The sequence below is a fragment of the Labeo rohita genome, chromosome 1, assembly GCF_022985175.1.
Source record: "Labeo rohita strain BAU-BD-2019 chromosome 1, IGBB_LRoh.1.0, whole genome shotgun sequence".
Classification (NCBI taxonomy): domain Eukaryota; kingdom Metazoa; phylum Chordata; class Actinopteri; order Cypriniformes; family Cyprinidae; genus Labeo; species Labeo rohita.
This window is the reverse complement of record NC_066869.1, coordinates 16,497,851-16,517,274: the sequence shown is the minus strand read 5'-3', so window position 1 is coordinate 16,517,274 and position 19,424 is coordinate 16,497,851. Positions and strand designations below refer to the sequence as shown.

Here is a 19,424-nt window from a genome sequence, read left to right as displayed (position 1 = left end):
CTGCACATTTATGAGTGAACAGTCCAAAAAACAGTCCAAGTATGATAAAAAGTTTGTTTTGGGTAAAAGGTATGCACTTATTTAGTACATGTACTTTCATGTACTTGTAGTGTACTTAAGAAAGTACTGGATAATATAAGGTAACTACATAGGTTTAGGTGTAGATTCAGGTTTAGTATCTAGTTATTAGTCAGTTATTATAATTACTAAAACAAGTATGTACATAGTATGTACATGCGGAACAGGACTGTCAAATTAAGAGCTACCTTAAAATATTAAAATAATTTTATTTTATTTTTAAAAGTAAGGAAGAAAGCTTATGGATACTTTTTTCATATTTTTGGGCTATATACATATATATATATATATATATATATATATATATATATTAATCTTTTTATCTTGGTGTTATTTTTTTAACTTGTGTACAGTAATTAATTTTGGTCCTGTGTTGGGTTGCACATCGGGTGCAGTGTAGAATATGTGTCTTGAAGTGAATCCAACTGAGAACTGCTGATTTAGACAAGGAAGATTTAATTGTGGTTTTAAATGGTTTCCTAAAAAAGAAAAAAAAAACTTGGCTGACTGGGGTCTTTTTTGGTCCAAAGTTTATTTTGGATAGGATAACAATGGGCGATGTGTGTAACTTCACAGGTTCAGTCACAAATAAATCATGTTTGAAACTTGAACCTGGAATGTCCTAAGTTTAGTTTAGTCTGGTAGAGATATGAAACACTTAGAAAGTGTATTTCATAAAAAGTGTCTGTAAGAAAGCTCTAAACTTAATGGCAGTTAAGGAATATTTTAAAGTTTGGGCTCAATAAAGTTTAATGTTTTTGAAATTAGAAGTCTTTTTTGCCATTTATTTGATCAAAAATATTAGTAAAAGTATGAAATATTATTACAATTTAAACTAGCTGTTTTCTATGTGAATGTATTTTAAAATGTATTTTATTCCTGTGATGAAAAGCTGAATTTTCAGCATCATTACTCCAGTCTTCAATGTCACATGATCCTTCAGAAATCATTCTAATATGCTGATTTGCTGTTCATTTCTAATTATCAATGTTGAAAACAGCTGTGCTGCTTAATTTGTTTATATGGAAATGTGAATCATTTTCTCAGAATTCTTTGATCGATGGAAAGTTCATAAGAACAAAATTTGAAGTCTGTTGACATAAGTGCCTTCACTGTCACTTTTGATCAATTTAATGCATCCTTGCTGAACAAACGTATTGATTACTTACAAAAAAAAAACTTAATATTGGCCCCTTTCTGAACGCTAGTGTGCGTTTGTACAGAAATCAGCAGCTTTTACTGCTTTCGAAGGGTCCCGCTGTTCTGAAGTGCTGTATGTTTATAAATCACCATCAGTCTCCTAGAGAAGGGAGGTAAATAGAGACACTGAGGTTCTGTCTGTTTCTAGCATTTACCCTTTTACAAGATTTAGGAGGTTATCTTTTTGTGCCGAGAGCCATGCCTCTATTCCAGCTTTAAGAGCAGGGAATCGCCAAAACCATTTGGATTTGTCTGGTTTTCTCATAAACTCAGTAAAGTGATAAAGCACTACCGTCAGTGCTCAAGACGTGAATGTTGTACACCCGTTAATGCGTTGTTTTCGTTACATGATGTTCTCCACATATCATATGTTGTTAAATTTTACACTTAACAGCTCTGCGGCACTGACTCCGTTCACTCAATGGCAAACATGCAGAACTAATCTGCTAACGTGTTATAATTCCATTCTTGCGTAAGTTGTTGCATTCAATTTGATGCGACAATTATGTCTGAATGGTTTTGGAAACAATTTAGTCTGAGCATTCGTTCTCCTTATGTTTCATCAATGAGGCTCGACGTCCTTTTTCCAAAACAGCGAGCTGCCTACATAGACAGCCGTCTTCTTAGGCAGCATCCTAAATTAAACTGAACCACATGGACTAGGGAAAAAACTTACTTTTAACGGTAAGACTATACAAAAATGTGCCTGTAAAAACCTGTTAATTAGACCCGCCCCCATTTGTTACTGTTCGTTATACTTCCGCCACACATATTCTCACAGAGTTAAAAATACATTGCGGAGGAAAGAGAAAACTGACAACGCAACAGACAAGGACAGAGCAAGCTACTGTTGGTATGAAACAAGGTCTCAGTCTGTTTTTTTTTTTCAAGAAAATCAAATAAGTACCATTTTGTGGCTCTTTAATCTGTTGTGACAGATCGCTAATGCGCCTCAGTCCAAGCGGCAAGGCAAGTGAACTGATCATCTCTTCCTCTTTACTAGCTATATAGCATTAAGTAAACATGAATGAACATCAGAATATACCTTGTTTCAAACGCAGAAAGCCGTCACTACTCAACATTTCCATGTTCAAGTCAACTAACGTTAATCTACTCTCCTGTCTGGTTTGTTTTTCGGACAAAATGGCAGATTCGGCGTTATGATTGGTCAGATCGCCTGTCAATCAAACTCCTGGTGAAGGCGCTGTCAAACGATATAATTCAAAAAAAGAGTTTTTGTGTACATAATATATGTGCTGTGCATATTTATCATGTATATGTAAATACACACACTCACATAAAGTATATATTTTGAATTTATATATATATATATTAATGTATTTAATTTATAAGTGCCCCTGGACCACAAAACCAGTCATAAGGATCAAATTTTTAAAATTGAGATTTATACATCATTTGAAAGCTGAATAAATAAGCTTTCCATTGATGTATGGTTTGTTAGGATAGGACAATATTTGGCCGAGACACAACTATTTGCAAATCTAGAATCTGAGGGTGCAAAAAAATCTAAATATTGGGAAAATTGCCTTTAAAGTTGTCCAAATGAAGTTTTTAGCAATGCATGTTACTAATTAAAAATTAAGTTTTGACTTATTTAGGGTAGGAAATTTACAAAATATCTTCATGGAACATGAAAAAACGATAATTTTGGCCCCTACAATTGCTACAAATATACTCGTGTGATTTATAATTGGTTTTGTGGTCTAGGGTCTCATATATAAATATATTTGATATATTAAAAAAATAAATATAATAAAACCTAAATATATTAAATAACTTTAAAGTTTAATTTTACATTTCAAACCTTTACAGTAAAGTTTCCAGTATCTAGAATCAGTGTTTTTCCCACCTCATCCTTGGTTTAATTTTTTTTCAAAGAGCTTGGAGGCAACATAGCATCTTAACATGCACCCTCTGTAGGCTTATGCCTGAGCACGGAGCGAATGTGTTTTTCAGATTCAGGCTCACAGTGATAATTCCTAGTTAATGATGTGCGAGGGGACCCATGGTTCTTGTAATGAAGGCTTTTTTTGCGACGCTTGACTTCTTGTACTGGGATTTCGTTCACTATTATATCTCCCAAGCAGCCTGCTCATGTTTCTCTGTTTGCTCAGTGTGTTAAACGACTTGGAAAGTCTAAAATGTGATGAAACTGGTGACAGCATTGTATGGAAACAATCTTTTTATCGATTTGGCACAAAAGTGCATCTTTTACCCACATATGCATATGGATTGAACACAAGGAAAGAGAACCTCCTTCTTTTTGATTCATTTTACTGTTTTTTTTTTTTTTTTTAAGTTCACAGAATGTTTTTAAATTAACCTCTGATTTACCCTTTAAAGTCTTCAGAATGTTCCTCTGATCTAGAGGAAACCCAGTAGGCAGATGTTATTGTAGCTTTAACTTTGTAGCTCTTGCATCCAGACTGACTCCAGATGTGACTGTTATCCATTATAGTCACAGCGTTTCTGTTTGGGGTCAAAATGAAATATATTATGATTTGAATCATATTTTTATGCCTGGGGATACTTGAGACCCTAAACAAACATAATGCAAATTTTAAAAAATGTTTTCCATGCTTAAATGAATTTTCAGCTTCATTTTTGAACAGAAAAGTGAATAACCTTGTTTCTGAGGTCAAATAACAACTAACAACTTTGTTTGTATCATAAATGCTTTATTTAAACTCTGCTCTTATTCAGAGAAGAGTCAAGTTACACAATATGAATGGTAACCAACATTAGCAACCCAGGCTTATTGGAAAAAAATGTACCTGTGGCGACGATTTCTGCAAAATTATGTGCTAGTCCTTGTTTTATGACACGTTTAAAATGAATTTTCACTGGGAGTTTTATCTAAAACAGATGAACATAAATCTTGGACTGTTCTTCAAATTGCGGCAGTTTGGAAATGAAATGAACTTAGTGGCTTAGTAAACTTAGTAATAAATAATGTACCGCCTACACTAAACCTTATATCCTAAACGTAAATGATAGTGTTACCAAAGGCAAACGTGAGATGATGACGCACTTACTGAAGCAACTGTCATTTCAGCTTGCGTCTATTACTGTCTTTCACCCTGAGCCTGCCGCATGACAAATGCAGTGCTGTACCAGGTGCGCTACTGAGCAAGTTTACTACATCAGAAAAGCCATACATATGGAGCAGTTTATGTGATGCAAACATCAAAATGTATTTGTTTACAAATCATGCACTACGGTAAAAGTGTTTTGCAGTCATAACGGTCCTAAAGTCCTTATTATTCAGTAATATGCCTCTGGTTTGCGTGAAAAACAATAGACGTTGTTAGTGTTTCACTGACAGTAGTGTCTGTTTCAATCAGAAACTGCGGCATGTAAGTACGTTTTTTTTTGCTTGTTTTTTGTTACTTTTTGCAAAAATGTACTGTAGGTACAGCCACTTTTTTTGAACACCCAGACATGGTAACACTTTAGTTTAGGGACCAATTCTCACTCTTGACTAGTTGCTTATTAGCATGTATATTACTAGAATACTGGCTGTTTATTAGTATTTATAAAGCATATTAATGCCTTATTCTGCAAGACCCTACTTAAAAATCCTTTAATCCTATCCCATACCTAATTTTAACAACTATCTTACTATTAATTAGCAGCAAATTAATAAGTTTATTGAGGCAAAAGTCATAGTTAAAAATGACAAATGGTCCTCAAACTAAAGTGTGACCCTGGATATTTCATCTGGCGCTTTTGTTCAGATCTGTTAAGTCAAGGTTTCTCCAGCAGCATCATTTCTGGTCTATCACCTCTAGCACATCTTCATTAATCTGCATTAATGCATGTTGACGTCTTGTAATGTATTTCCTAATCAGTTGGGAAATTAATGCTGTAGTGGATTTGGCATAATTATATTAATCTGGCAGCATATACATCTTATTTCCTTGCTGTCATATTGCTCATAAACCAGATCAGTCTCTCATCAGTATAATTTTTCATGCCACAACTTTTGGCTGAACCACATTGTTGGTCTTTAGTTATGCAACCTGAGCCTCTCGCAGAGGTCATTTTGGCCTCCAAGGATCTTTTTAATTTCTTTGTTCTTGTAAATAATGTGTTCATGACTCTCTGAGTTCATTTCTTGACCCTCCTGAAGTCTTGTGTCACCTTCTAGTTTATTTCTCCGTTTCGTCATTTCATTTTATTCGTGTACATTCCACATCCTCAGTCACTCGCATGGATGAAGTCCTAATATCATCTTCCGCCATCTTTCCGACAATAGCTCTCGTTAGTGAGCGCCAGTTAGCGAGTTTGACCGCTCCAAAGCACTTTGCGGCATTGTTTCTGACGCTCACAAAACACAGTGTGTTAATAACCCCATTGCTCATAGCGATGCACTCGATGATGTAGAAAACGACCAGTGAGTTACGGCCACGTGTGATCAACGCCGGGTAGAAGTCGCGCAGCAGCGTGAAACTATAATACGGCGCCCAGCACATAACATACGCCACCAGAACCGCGATAAGCGCCACCACCGTCCTGCGCCGCCGCCGTAGCCGCTTCCGCAGCTGCTCCGTTGGAAATCCCGGGACGTTCTTGAACCACAGCTCTCTGGAGATCCGCGCATAACAGATTGACATGGTGACCACGGGTCCCAGGAACTCCACGATGAATATGAAGAGGAAGTAGGAGCGATACATGAGCTGCTGGTCTGCAGACCAGATCTGGGCGCAGAAGATCTTTTTGTCGTGGCCCAGTGCGCTGTGCGGATACTCGTGCTCTGTAGCGAAGTAGGCAGACGGCACCGCGATGAGGATTGGGATTATCCAAACCCCAAAAATAATCCAGTACGCTGTTTGATATTTCATACGGGGCTTCAGGGGATGAACGATGGCCATGTACCTGTTGAATACAGAAAACGCTGAAACACCTGTTTGAATGCAGGTGCACATAGATATATATTACAAAAACTTAGAAAACTATTTTTTTTACTTGCAATCGTTGATTTATTACAAAATAATTAAAATAAAAAAAAAGTTCTTAATGAGTTTTTATCTCACAATTCTGACTTTTTTTCTTTACATTTGCGAGTTTACAACTCACATTTCTCTTTTTTTTTCAGAATATAAATATAAACTTGCAATTGCAAGTTATAAAGTCACAATTGTGAATTATAAAGTCAGAATAGCAGGATATAATCTTGCAATGCGAGAAATAAAGTCAGAATTGAAAGATAAAAACTCACAATTCTGAATTTTTTCTCAGAATTGCGCAGGTACACGCACAATTGCAAGTTATAAAGACAGAACTGCCAAATAAATGTTTGTAAACATTTAAAATGTTTGTATTTCGCAATTCTGACCTTTTTTCTCAGAATTGAGATTTAAACTTGCAATTGTGAATTATAAAGTCAGAATAGCAGGATATAATCTCGCAATTGCGAGAAATAAAGTCAGAATTGCCAGATAAAACTCGCAATTCTGACCTTTTTTGAGGAATTGCACAAGTAAACTCAAAATTGCAAGTTATAAAGACAGAATTGCACTTTTGACTTTTTTCTTGCAATGTTTGTATCACACAATTCTGACAGTTGTGAGTTATAAAGTCAGAATAGCAGGATATAAACTCGCAATTGTGAAAAAATGAAATCAGAATTGCCAGATAAAAACGCAAAATTTGGACTTTTTTACTCAGAATTGAGACATAAACTCACAATTCAGACTTTTTTAGAAGAATTGCGCAAGTAAATTCGCAATTGCGAGAAATAAAGTCAGAATCGCAATTTTGACTTTTTCTCGCAATGTAAATTTCTATCTTGAATTGAGATATAAACTCCCAGTTGTGAGTGATAAAGTCAGAGTAGCAGGATATAAACTCGCAATCGCGAGAATTAAAGTCAGAATTGCGAGATAAAAACTCACAATTCTGACTTTCTTCCTCATAAATGAGACATAAACTTTTTTTGACTTTTTTCCTCAGAATTACACAGGTAAACTCACAATTGCGAGTTATAAAGTCAGAATTGCGTTATATAAACTCACAATTGCGAGTTATAAAGTCAGAATAGCAGGACATAAACCTGCAATTGCAAGAATTAAAGTCAGAATTGCATTTTTTTTTTTAACAAATGCAAGTTTGTATCTCGCAATTCTGACTTTTTCTTAGAAACAAATAAACTCGCAATTGCGAGTTTTAAAGTTGAATCTGCTTTAGGAAACTGTGAGCACTTGGAATGGATCTGAATTTGAATCTGGATCAGGAAACTCTGATCATTTAAATTGGATCTGCTGTTTAGTGTGTGTGGGTGTTTGTGACTTTTTTTGTATTGGTATTTATGAAACATCTCAAAGCTCAAATCCTCAATCCTCAGAACAGTCCAAATGCAGAAAATGAATCAGGATTATGGGTCTGGCACACAGCAGTCTATTAACACACACTGACTCGCTGATCTCTCTGTCTGATCTGATCACTGCTCCTCGTTCTTAATAAGATATTTCATAACCTTTTGACATTCATGCCGAATAACAGGCTCCTCCATCACTTGTTCTCTAAATGTAAGGTACAGCGCTATTTTAACAACCTATTTAAACTCTGTCTATTTTGATTAACAGCACATCTTTGCCTAAGGCTGCTAATTTTCTCTCATGCTGTGAAAACTGTCTTACTGTCTGTAATAATTCTAAACTTATTACTGGTAAATATGAATTTAATATGTTAATTTATCTGTATGTTACTCAAAAATTCTGATGTTCCAAAGTTCTAAGAATTCTAGAATTCTATACTTCCCACAGGAAACCTTTGCAATCTTCACTGGCTCAGTAGGAAACAGCATCTCTGCTAGTGAAGAGAATGTACTCTTGCCCAAACACATGCGGTTACTGTGATGCACAGAAAGACCAAAGACTTTTTTACTTGATTAAATTGACCATTGATATGTATCATCTGTGCTACTTGGCGAGTTCACGAATAAGAGTTCAGGGGAAACAGCACGCTGGGAGTAACAGGTCGGACGATTTCATGAATGGCGTTGTAAGATAAGAGCGGCTCTGTTCCAAAACCTAGTCAGCTGCCTAAGTAGGGAGCATATACTCTTAAAATTAAAGGTTTCTAACAGAATAACAAGTTTTGGTTCCTTAAAGAATCTTTTTTTAGTGCAAAGAACATTTTAACAATATAAAGAATCTTTTGTGGAATTGAAAGATTCCATGGATATTAAAGGTACTTCATCGAACCATCAATATCCTTAAATACAAATATTCTGAGAAATATTATTAAAATATACCAAACTGTTTATATGCTTATTATAGTATAATTTATCAGCAATAAATTTACAATTTATATAGCAATTAATTAAACATACAAGCTTAATTTCAGGTAAGATCCTGTCTTTAGATGTAGCTACCTTAGTATCGTAAGTATCATAAGTATCATTAGTTCATAAGGGTTTATTTAATTTTTAAAGTAAACATCTGCCAAATTATTTACTCGAATGTGCTTGAGAATCGATTAGGAAGAACCAAACTGCAGGAAGGACTGACTAATGGGTTTACCGTAAGATCTTTAGAGGCACTGAGACTATTGGATGTACTGTACTTTGTGCCAGATGTTAATTTTCTGACTAGCAGACCTGTCGTCAGCTCATATCTAAGGCTGTTGCTGAAGGCTAAATACAGCATATTCTCCCCGGCCATTCAAATATTGACATGCTAATTAACTAGCTTAACCTCAGGGATTGGCCAAATGTGATGCAAGTGCCGTGCAATTCCTCACATACACCTCAGAAAGCATTTCATGTGTCCTGAATGTATGAATGAAGTCTGCACCTAATCCAAACTTGAGTCTCTCCTAAATCTGAAGTGAAGTCTCTAATCCTGTCTTCATGCTCTTCTGAGAACTTCTTGCTTGTAAGATTAGAAGTCTTAAATATGATTTTGTGCATGTTCAAGTGCATGTTCATTTTGGTTTTTAAAAAATGTACAAGCTGAGTGGCTTTTCTTTTCACATGGCACTTTCCATTAATATGGTAAACTCTCTCAGCCAGACAACCCTGTTACCAAAGTTAAGGAAACTTTTTAAAATAATCTATAGGAAATGTAAGGTGAAAAGTGCATAACGTGATAGCTGAATTAGGCAAAATTAGGCAAAATTAACATTTAATATAAATATCATGTACACTATTTTTTAGACATTTGGGGTAACACAGATGTTTTAATGTTTTTAAAAGAAGACTCCTACGCTCAACAAGGCTGTATTTATTTGCTCAGAAAATATAATTTATTCCTGTGATGCAAAGCTGCATTTTCAGCATCATTACGTCAGTCTTCAGTTTCACATGATCCTTCAGAAATCTGATTTGATGCTCAAGAAATGTTTCTTATTATTATCGATGTTGAGAACAGTTGTGCTGCTTCATATTTTTGTGGAAATCATTTTGTTGTTTAGGATTCTTTGATGAATAGAAAATTTTTCAATTTAGTATTCTTTCTAAATTAAATTTCTTTACTACTTAAAAAAAGACTGAGAATTTGTACCATATTCAGTGAAAGTGGCACTTTTTCATAATGACAGGAACCTTTTAAAAAAAAAGGGATAGTTCACCCAAAAATAAAAGTTAACCCATGATTTACTCACCGTCAAGCCATCCTAGATCCATATGACTTTCTTCTTACAGATGAATACAATCAGAGTTACATTAAAAAATGTCCTGGCTCTTCCAAGCTTTATAATGGCTGTGAATAGGTGTTGAGATTTTGAAGTCCAAAAAAGAGCATCCATCCATCATAAAAAGTACTCCACACATCTCCAGGGAGTTAACGAAGGCCTCCTAACATGAATCGATGCGTTTGTGTAAGAAAAATATCCATATTTAAAACTTCATAAACCATAATCTCTAGCTTATGCTATCTGTCATACATGCATTCACGAGAGAGTCATGACGTAGTTAGTGAAGGTTAGAGATTATGGTTTATAAAGTTTCAAAAATCGATATTTTTCTGACAAAAACGCATCGATTCACTTCAGAAGGTATAAGGAGCCATATGGAGTACTTTTTATGATGGATGGATGCACTTTATTTTGCTTCAAAATCTCAGCACCCATTCAATGACATTACAAAACTGGAAAGAGCCAGTATATTTTTTAATATAACTCCGATTGTATTTGCCTGAAAGAAGAAAGTCATATACATACAAGATAGCTTGAGGGTGAGTAAATCATGGGGTAATTTTCATTTTTGGGTGAACTGTCCCTTTAAAGCAACATTAATGATGTGCATTTAATGTGTAATGATGCTTTTCTGTGTATTTTGGCAGTCCTAAGACCAATTTACCTTGATTATTTTAATAGACATACCTGATCTATGGTTCAAACAACATTTTGCATCATGCTGCATGAGCTTAGAGAGACAAACGCTCACCTGTCCACGGCGATGGCTAGCAGAGCATTGGTGGACACGTAGAGAGACATAGTCCTAAGGTAGTTAATGGAGATGCAAAGCACAATCCCATGATCCCACGACAGCCGTTTGACCACGTAATAATCCACCAGAAAGGGACAGCACACGATCGCCACCAGGAAGTCTGATATTGCCAAGTTGGCGATGAGTAAATTGGTGAGATTCCTTAGTTTTTTGTAACGTGCCAAAGAGGCTATAAAGAGGCAATTCCCAACGCCGCACACCAGCATGATGCAAACCAGGACCACTGCGATAACAATTGTAGCCACGAAGAACGCTCGTCCCTGGGTCGTGTCTGGGATCTCGTCCACCGGAACCTCATAATCCAGAGGGATGTCGTAATTGGGCATGAGGTCAAGAGGGCTCCCCGATGGGTGTATGAGAGTCCATGTCCCGATGGAGGTGCTCCTGTTGTCTTCACCCATCTTCTCTTTTTACTAGTCTGTCAGAGCACCAGGGTCTTCCATACTCTTACTCGAATACTAGAAAATGAGTTTTCACAACATATTTTTTAAGGACATTCATTACTGGACTGGTGTTATCCTAAACTCTAAAGGTTTAGGAACTGATGGTTCCATGAAGAACTTTTAATGTCCATGGAATCATTCCATTCGAGAAAAAGTTCTTTATGATGTAAAAAGGTTCTGTACACTAAGAAAAAAATGGTCCTTTCACTGAAAGGTTCTTTGCAATTATTTGAAAACCCCCATTTTGGAGTGTAGTTTGGCTCTTAAAAGCACTTTGCACTCTTGGCTAGCATCTCATTTTAGTGCTTCATGGAAGAAAGAAAATTATATGGGATCGGCTGACGTGAGGGTGAATAAATGACAACAAAATATTCACTTTGGAGTGAACCGTGCTTTTAATGGAAGAAAACATAATCACAACTCAGATGCTTACCGAGGGATACGTGGATGAGACGGTTCGATGAAAAACGGTTTGAGTTTGGAGAGCAAAAAGCTCACAGATGGCCACATTAGAGATGGATTTATGATAATACCAAGGTTTTGGTGCATATTTACTTAAAACTTAACTGTTTTCTTTAAAGCAAAACAGAATTCACAACCTTTTTTTCTGTGCTTGTGTACTCTTAAAAATAAAGCTTACAAAAGGATGTTTTTGCAGTGATGCAAAGCCATTTTAGTCCCAAAGAATATTTCAGTGAGCAGTTCTTAAAAGAATATTTTTTTCTTAGTTTGAACAATATTTTAGAACCTTTTTCCATTATAAAGAACTGGAAATCTTCCAGGGACAGTAAATGTTCTTTATGGAACGATCAATGCCAATAAAGAACCTTTATTTTTAAGAGTGTGGGGTGATTTCAGTCGCCTTCTTTCTTTCATTTTATTGTTGTCTGGTGCTAGTGACAGTGTGAGGCTGGTATAACAAATATGTCCAGGCTGATGTCCACAAGTGACACATAAACTACAAGTTTGCAAATAGTCCCTGTGTGCTATTGAATGATAAGTAGGTTTTTACCAACCTGGCTTAAAGGTCTAATGAACTTGCATTGAGCTTCTATAACACAAATGTAAATTCTAGTAATAATACATTAAAATACACGAAAAAAATAAAATAAAATAAAATAAAATAAGGATGATTTGAGGATGAAGAAAAAATAGATTAGATTGAAACTGATCAGTCAGGGACAAAACAAGCACTATTAGACAAATTAAAATAACTGCATTAGCAACAGCAAACACAGAGTAACATACATATATAATTAACTATTTACACAGTGAACAAGTAATGCACGCACTTCAGTCTGTGATGTATAACACGTATTCTGCACTTTTAAAACTAATTTATCGTGATCTGTTTACTGTTAATAATTTGCTTTTAAGATTTAAGTGAATACAAACTTTCTATAGGCTGTTGGCTGTAGTCTATATGCAATTAGCCTATAAAAAAGTGCAAATCTGCAAGAAAAAACATTGAACAATTGCACTTTCCCTTCAAGAAATATAAAGCCATATATGTCCTACCTTCACAGCATTTCTCCTTTTGTTTAACTCGTGCTGATCTCCGCGTAAGGACATATGCGCATCTTCAGATGTTCTGTAGTTTCTGCTGTATGTGGTCGTAGTGCTGCTGCTGTTGTCTCAGATGATGAATGAAGCAGCGCTCAGCGCCTCCTGCCCTCTAGCGGCACTACTGTGTATCTGCAATCCGGATCACAAATCATGTAGTAGTCCTTCTTAAATTGAATACGCTTTTATCTGCCTTGTTTTTCAACGCGTAGGTAAGCCGTTTTCTGTGAATGTGCGAGACTTCCGGTGCATTAGCCACTGCAGGGAAGTATTGAGAAGAATAACAAAGTGCAGTAAAATGGTTTGCATTACCAGTGTGTTCATAATCAAGAGAATGCATTTAAATTAATATGGTAAGACACCAGTTTACAATATGAGCTGTTGACACCGGAAGCCGGACACATTAAATGTACAAATGGTCACGCCCACTCTTACGGGAAAAATAAGGCGGATAAGTGTTTCCTAATAAATTACCAAATGCTCATAGTTAAAATAAATAAATAAATGAAACTGGACTTGACTCGATGGACCTTTTTTTCACATTTCCGGGTTTCTGATTGCGGAAGTCGTCATAGTTGGGTAAAATCCGAGAGCACTGAATGGGAGAGTACCATAAGTATATTGTTTGCATTCCCATTTGCTCAAATAGCAAACGAAAAACTACACGATAGTGTTTTCACGACTTTCAATCAAAGGAAAAAAATTGATCTAGACTGATATCGGCAGTCAGAAGAGAGAAAAATGTCAAATTTACCGTCCCTCCCATAGACGCGACATTAGAAACACCCTCACATAGAACTAGTTTTTTTGTAACTTGATGAAAAGGTGATATAATACAAAGTATAATGTTATAAATGTACATACATATTTTTAAAAATCAAAATATAAAAACTTTAAAGGATTTATGATGATGATGACCGTTGAAACGCCTCATCACAGGCTTGTGAAAAGGGTCCATTAGGCTGAAGGAACCACGAAAACGCAAAACAACAATAAAGTTACTTGTCTACGTTGCTAGGCAACGGTAACGGTTATTGTTGAGTCTGACGGAAGATTTGTTTATTCCTTTTAATTTGAATAATCTCAGTTCAGTCGCTGTATCGAGTGTGATTTTATCACAGGTAAGGGATTATTTTGAGGATTTACAACAGAAAGTCCCTTAAAATTACAAATGTATGGGCTCAGTTGGCCATTTGTATTGTTGATCCAGGGTTGAACATAAAAAGGGCGCGAAAAACAGACTATTCCTCATACTGCAACGTTTAGCACTCGTCATTTTGGAAGCTTTCAGCTGCCAGTGTTTTGCAATAGTGATAATTTCTCACAAAAGTGATATATTTGCTATATTTTATGATATTGTACAGTTGAATTAAGTGTGTCATTCTTTGATAATTTTCTGTTTCAGATACAGCGAATGATGACTGAGAAAACCTTGAGAGAAACAGGCTAGGTCAACCTCAGACATAAATAACCAACAAGCTGATAAAGGGTTAGCAACTGACAAGAAAGGATTTTATCAGGTAATTTTACTTGGCGAATAGATAACATCTGGAAACCCATCTAAAATATGTCCAGGATCATATTTCACTCAATAATCTAAAACAGAAGAAATAACATTTTGCCTAACGCTGAATATTTTTATAACAATTATACACGTTTGTGACCCTGAACCACAAAACCAGTGTTAAGTAGCATGGGTATATTTGTAGCAATAGCCAACAATGCATTGTATGGGTCCTTTTATGCCAAAAATTATTAGGATATTAAGTAAACATCATGCTCCATGAAGATATTTTGTAAATTACCTACCGTAAATATGTGACTCTGGACCACAAAGCCAGTCATACGGGTCAATTTTTCGACAATGCACACATGGACTAATGTCTGCATATAAAAAATTAAGTTTTGATATATTTACGGTAGGAAATTTACAAAATATTTTCACGGAACGTGATCTTTTGTCCAAATGATTTTTGGCATAAAGAAAAATAATTTTGACCCATACAATGTATTTTTTGCAGTTGCTACAAATATACCCGTGCTACTTATGACTGTTTTTTAGGGTCACATATATCAAAATGTAATTTTTGATTAGTAATATGCATTGCTAAGAACTTCATTTGGACAACTTTAAAGGTGATTTTCTCAAATCTTTTTATTTTTTTGCACCCTCACATTCCAGATTTTTAAATAGCTGTATCTCGGCCAAATATTGTCCTATCCTAACAAATCATACATCAAAAAGTTGCCCCCTATGACTGGTTTTGTGGTCCAGAGTTACATTTTCCCCTTAAAATCTCATTACTGCAGTGGAAAAAAAAATCTTTCTAATTACAGAATAGCAAGATGTGTGTAATTGTCCAGAAAATAATGTTACAATGAAAGCATGTCATTTAGACATTCAAATGAAAATGTGATTGATATAAACAAGCTACCAGAAACTATAAAGTAATTTGCCAGAGTGCAAAAACAGGCTTCATTGTCTTTATGCAAAATATATATATATATTTTTTTTCATTTGATTAAGGATGGAAATATGAGCTACATATGTTTTTGTGGGATTCAGAAGATGTGCTCTGTTTGCTGAGTGCTGAGAAGGAGGACAAGCCATCTGGACAAAGAAGAAAGTGAAACAGGTCATGTTAAAGATTTATTCATATGTAGACACACAATCTATCAGACAGTGGAGCTGTCCTCCACACACACACACACACACACACACACACGTCTGGTTTATTATCCTTGTGGGGACTCTTCATAGGCGCAATGGTTTTTATACTGTCCACACTGTGTTTTCTATCCCCTTACCCTAACCCTACCCCTAAACCTAACCCTTACAGAAAACTTTGTGCATTTTTACATTCTCAAAAAAATCATTCTGTATCATTTATAAGCTTGTTTCCCCATGGGGACCTCAATTTAGGTGATGAGTCTGTGTGTATTCAGGTTTAGGTCCTCACCAGGATATAAAGACCACAATCCTTCACTCTGACAGAATCATTCCTGAACATCCTCTAAATTTACAGCTCTGATAGGAGAGTATGGTAGATGGCTGCATTGACAAAAATATTCCACCCTTTCTCTAAATCACACACCGAGCCATAAAAGCAGCCCTGAATTCACAAGCAGCTGAATATCAAACAGCGATCTTATAGAGACGGTGCAAATGAGACAGCACGACAAAATTAGAACATTCCCATCTTAATGAGTGAAGTTTATTATAACAGGAAGTGAGGAAGCAGTGAGGCTTTAATAGTGGACAGCTGTGTACATCCATTAGGCTGCATGAGAGACCCGGTGAACTCATCTGACAGCAGGAGAAGAGCAGACGCCTCCCAAATCCGTCCCAAACACATTGTCTGAACGTCCAGCATGCTTGAGTTACTTCACAGATTGTGTGAGGCTACCTGATGTCAGAGCAGCGTGGAGAAAGATGATTGGGCTGTCATGACGACGAGAGATCCTAGTCTGCTCATTTAGAGAGTAAATCAGGGATGACGGTCGGTTCTAATTGCCTTTTTCCCAGTTAGATCATAAAAAGAATTGCTGTGAGAACTATTTTATACAGTTAACTGTATAAAACAACGGTTAAATCATTATAAACCTTTTGGGTGGTTGCTGTGGTGTTGCTATATGGTTGTTAGGGTATTTTTTTTTGGTTGCTAGGGCATCTGTGGTTGTTTGTAAGCAGTGCTGGTTAGATTACTTACAAACCGTAGTCTGTTACTGATTACAGATTACATGATGAAAAATCATCATTTAGTGGGTACTTTCAAATGGGAGGTGGCTGTTCCGAGCCCTAACCCTTAAACTTCAACTTATAAAAATTATATTGAAAACATTTTTGCATTTTATTCCATTGTTGTTTTAAAAAATATGTTTTATTTTTTCTAAGTGAAGTTCAAAAAATATTTTATATTATTTGTAAATTATGAAACTTTATGTAAAAATGTGTTTTTCATGTACCCACCGAAACAATGTATGTTTTAGTCCACTGGCTGAGACTGATTTTAACTACACTCCTACATGTATGATCAGGAAATATTATTGTGTCTCGTGCTGTCATAGCTACATGGTGAGTAGATAGGTCCTCATTTTGAGGTAAATGTGTTCAGTCACTGCTGAAACATTTGGTAAAGTTTCGGTAGTCACAACATTGTTTTTTTTTTGGGTGTCATCACAAAATTTTCACTACCGAAACAGTCACTACTGAAACATTTGGTGAAGTTTCTGTAGTGGCGACATTGTGTTTTTTGGGTGTTATCGCATAAAACTGTCATGACCCAAACATTTGGTGAATTTCGGTAGTGACTACACAGTTTTTTGGGGGTGTTATCCCATAAAATTGTCACTACTGAAACATTTGGTGAAGTTTCGGTAGTGACGACACTGTTTTTTGGGTGTCATCCCATAAAATTGTCACCACTGGAACAGTCACGACCAAAACATTTGGTGAAATTTTGGTAGTGACAACATTGTTTTTTTGGGGTGTTATCCCATAAAATTGTCACTACCGAAACAGTCACGACCAAAACATTTTGTGAAGTTTCGATAGTGATGACATTGTTTTTTGGGTGTTATCCCATAAAATTGTCACTACCGAAATAGTCACCACTGAAACATCTGGTGCGGTTTCGGTAGTGACGACAGTGTTTTTTTGGATGTTATCCCATAAAATTGTCACTACCGGAACAGTCACGACCAAAATATTTGGTGAAAATTCGGTAGTAATGACATCATTTTTTGGGGTGTTATCCCATAAAATTTTCACTACCGAAACACTAACTACCGAAACATTTGGTGAAATTTCGGTACACATAATCCTTTATTTGAGGGAAATAAACAAAATTTTAGTACAGTTATGCAATTTTTTGTGTATTTTAGCATGTTTTAGTAGTGTTTTAGTATGTGGGTTAAAACTCTGTAATGTGATGTGGTCGCTACCAAAACATTACTGTCACTGCCAAAAAAAAAAAAAAAATGCTGTCACGACCAAAACATGAGATGTTTTGTCAAAAATAAAGTATACTGAATTTTCAACTAAGATGTTTTTGGTTCAATGTATATTCAAACTAATGAATCCTTAAGTCTGAAATCAGTATGATCAACTTTTTGTCTTTTACAAAGAAAAATTGTATTCAAAATACAAATCTCATAAATCACACTTAAAATATTGTTTAAATTGTAATTGTCATTGATTTACCTCTGAAACCTTTTTAATAATAAAAAATATATTTGCAAGGAAGATGTAAGCAAATTCTTAATAGGTCAATATAACCCTTCTTATTAAATTATATATTATTGTGTTTCGGTAGTGACAGATTTAGGGAGAGGACAAATATTCCAAAATTTTTTGAAAATACAATATAAGAAATAACTGCACAATTACTAGAAATGTGTACTTTGGATATTAAACAATTTGCATACATACAAAATTTGTGGAAAAGACAATGTTTCCATCTCTGACTTAGAGCTAATTCTGTAGATTTTTTTTTTTTCTTTTTTTGCACACAAAAAGTGTTCTCATAGCTTTATAACATCACGGTTGAACCACTGATGTTGAACCACTGATGTAACATGGACTATTTTAACGATGTCCTTACTACCTTTCTGGGCGTTGAATGTGATGTGGCATTGCTACATAGTTATCAGAGTGTTCTGACTGTTTGCATATTTTATTCCTTTCCTCTTAAAACGACGCAGAGAGAATGAGCCGTTTATATGCAAGAATTTCATGAAGACCCGTTTTCATTACTCGGCCTTTCAGAAACTTATTCCAGCACCGTGGAGGTGAGCAATAATTCTGTTTGAGGTATTGATTTAGTCTGTTTCATATTTCTCATTCCTTCCATTGGCTCTTGCAAATGCTGATGCAAGAGTCTGTAGTGAAAACTGCAGAACAAAAGGTCTGCTCATCCTTACCATTAAAGCTTTACAGTTAAAGTTACATGTTGAAAAAACTCCGTAGGGCAACCTTTTTTCCTGTCTATTCAACCCACTTAAAAGCAAGATTTTTTTTGGGGGGGGGGTATATTTATTTATTTATTGAAATGACGCTCATAGCGCTGGGACTAATTTGATAGTGTCTGTCAGTTATTATGCAAACCTATCATCATGACATTTTAAAAGCAGCATGTCTGAAAATGTCAGTGGCCTCGGTGGTCAGATCCCCAGCTGTGTAAATTATGAGACCAGTCTCTGCTGAAATATAAACAGGACTGATTTAATCTGGTGTGAACATTCTGCTACTTTGTGATACTCTCCCAAAGTTTGCCTACAATAAAATGCACATCCTTGGAAGTAAAATATCAAAAGCTGTAAAACACAAGACATGTTTGAAAATGCAGAACAGTGTATGCCAGGTAACCAACAGTGTTTCTATCAATGTTGCATCCTGCTGCTGTTATTGATGCACCTGTCAGCTTGTGTCCAAATTCATAAATTGCACCCAGAACAAAATTTACAGAGCCGTGAGCGCTGACACATATGGATGTTAGACTATTCCGTGCCAAACAACTATTTCAGTCATTTCGTCAGGTACAGAGAGTTCATGCCTGACAGTTTACAACTAATTGTAAGTCATATAGTTATAATTTAAAGGAACAGTGCATCTAAAAATGGTTTGGAACAACATGAGGGTGAGCCTTAGGGAACCGTTTCTTTAA

At 35.7% G+C, this 19,424-nt stretch overlaps 2 protein-coding genes across 3 annotated transcripts in view; one reads left to right on the top strand and one right to left on the bottom strand.

Annotated features, from left to right (window-relative positions):
• Positions 1–18,313, top strand: part of aplf (aprataxin and PNKP like factor) — a 51,261-nt gene extending 32,948 nt beyond the window's left edge. Inside the window, exons 12-13 of one of the 2 annotated variants that reach the window (XR_007829967.1) lie at positions 14,165–14,279; positions 15,326–18,313. The gene's annotated coding sequence lies outside the window, so the exon portion shown is untranslated. Of the gene's footprint in view, positions 1–14,164; positions 14,280–15,286 lie in introns of both variants that reach the window. The other variant, XR_007829966.1, reaches the window with a different exon arrangement.
• On the bottom strand, positions 4,009–12,826 carry prokr1a (prokineticin receptor 1a). The gene is made up of 3 exons (XM_051139146.1): positions 12,715–12,826; positions 10,691–11,211; positions 4,009–6,177 (listed from the first exon to the last, which is right to left on the bottom strand). Exons 2-3 carry the CDS (start codon positions 11,152–11,154, stop codon positions 5,472–5,474), a joined length of 1,170 nt encoding a protein of 389 aa, XP_050995103.1. The 5' UTR covers positions 11,155–11,211; positions 12,715–12,826; the 3' UTR covers positions 4,009–5,471.
• Positions 18,314–19,424: the final 1,111 nt, after the last annotated feature.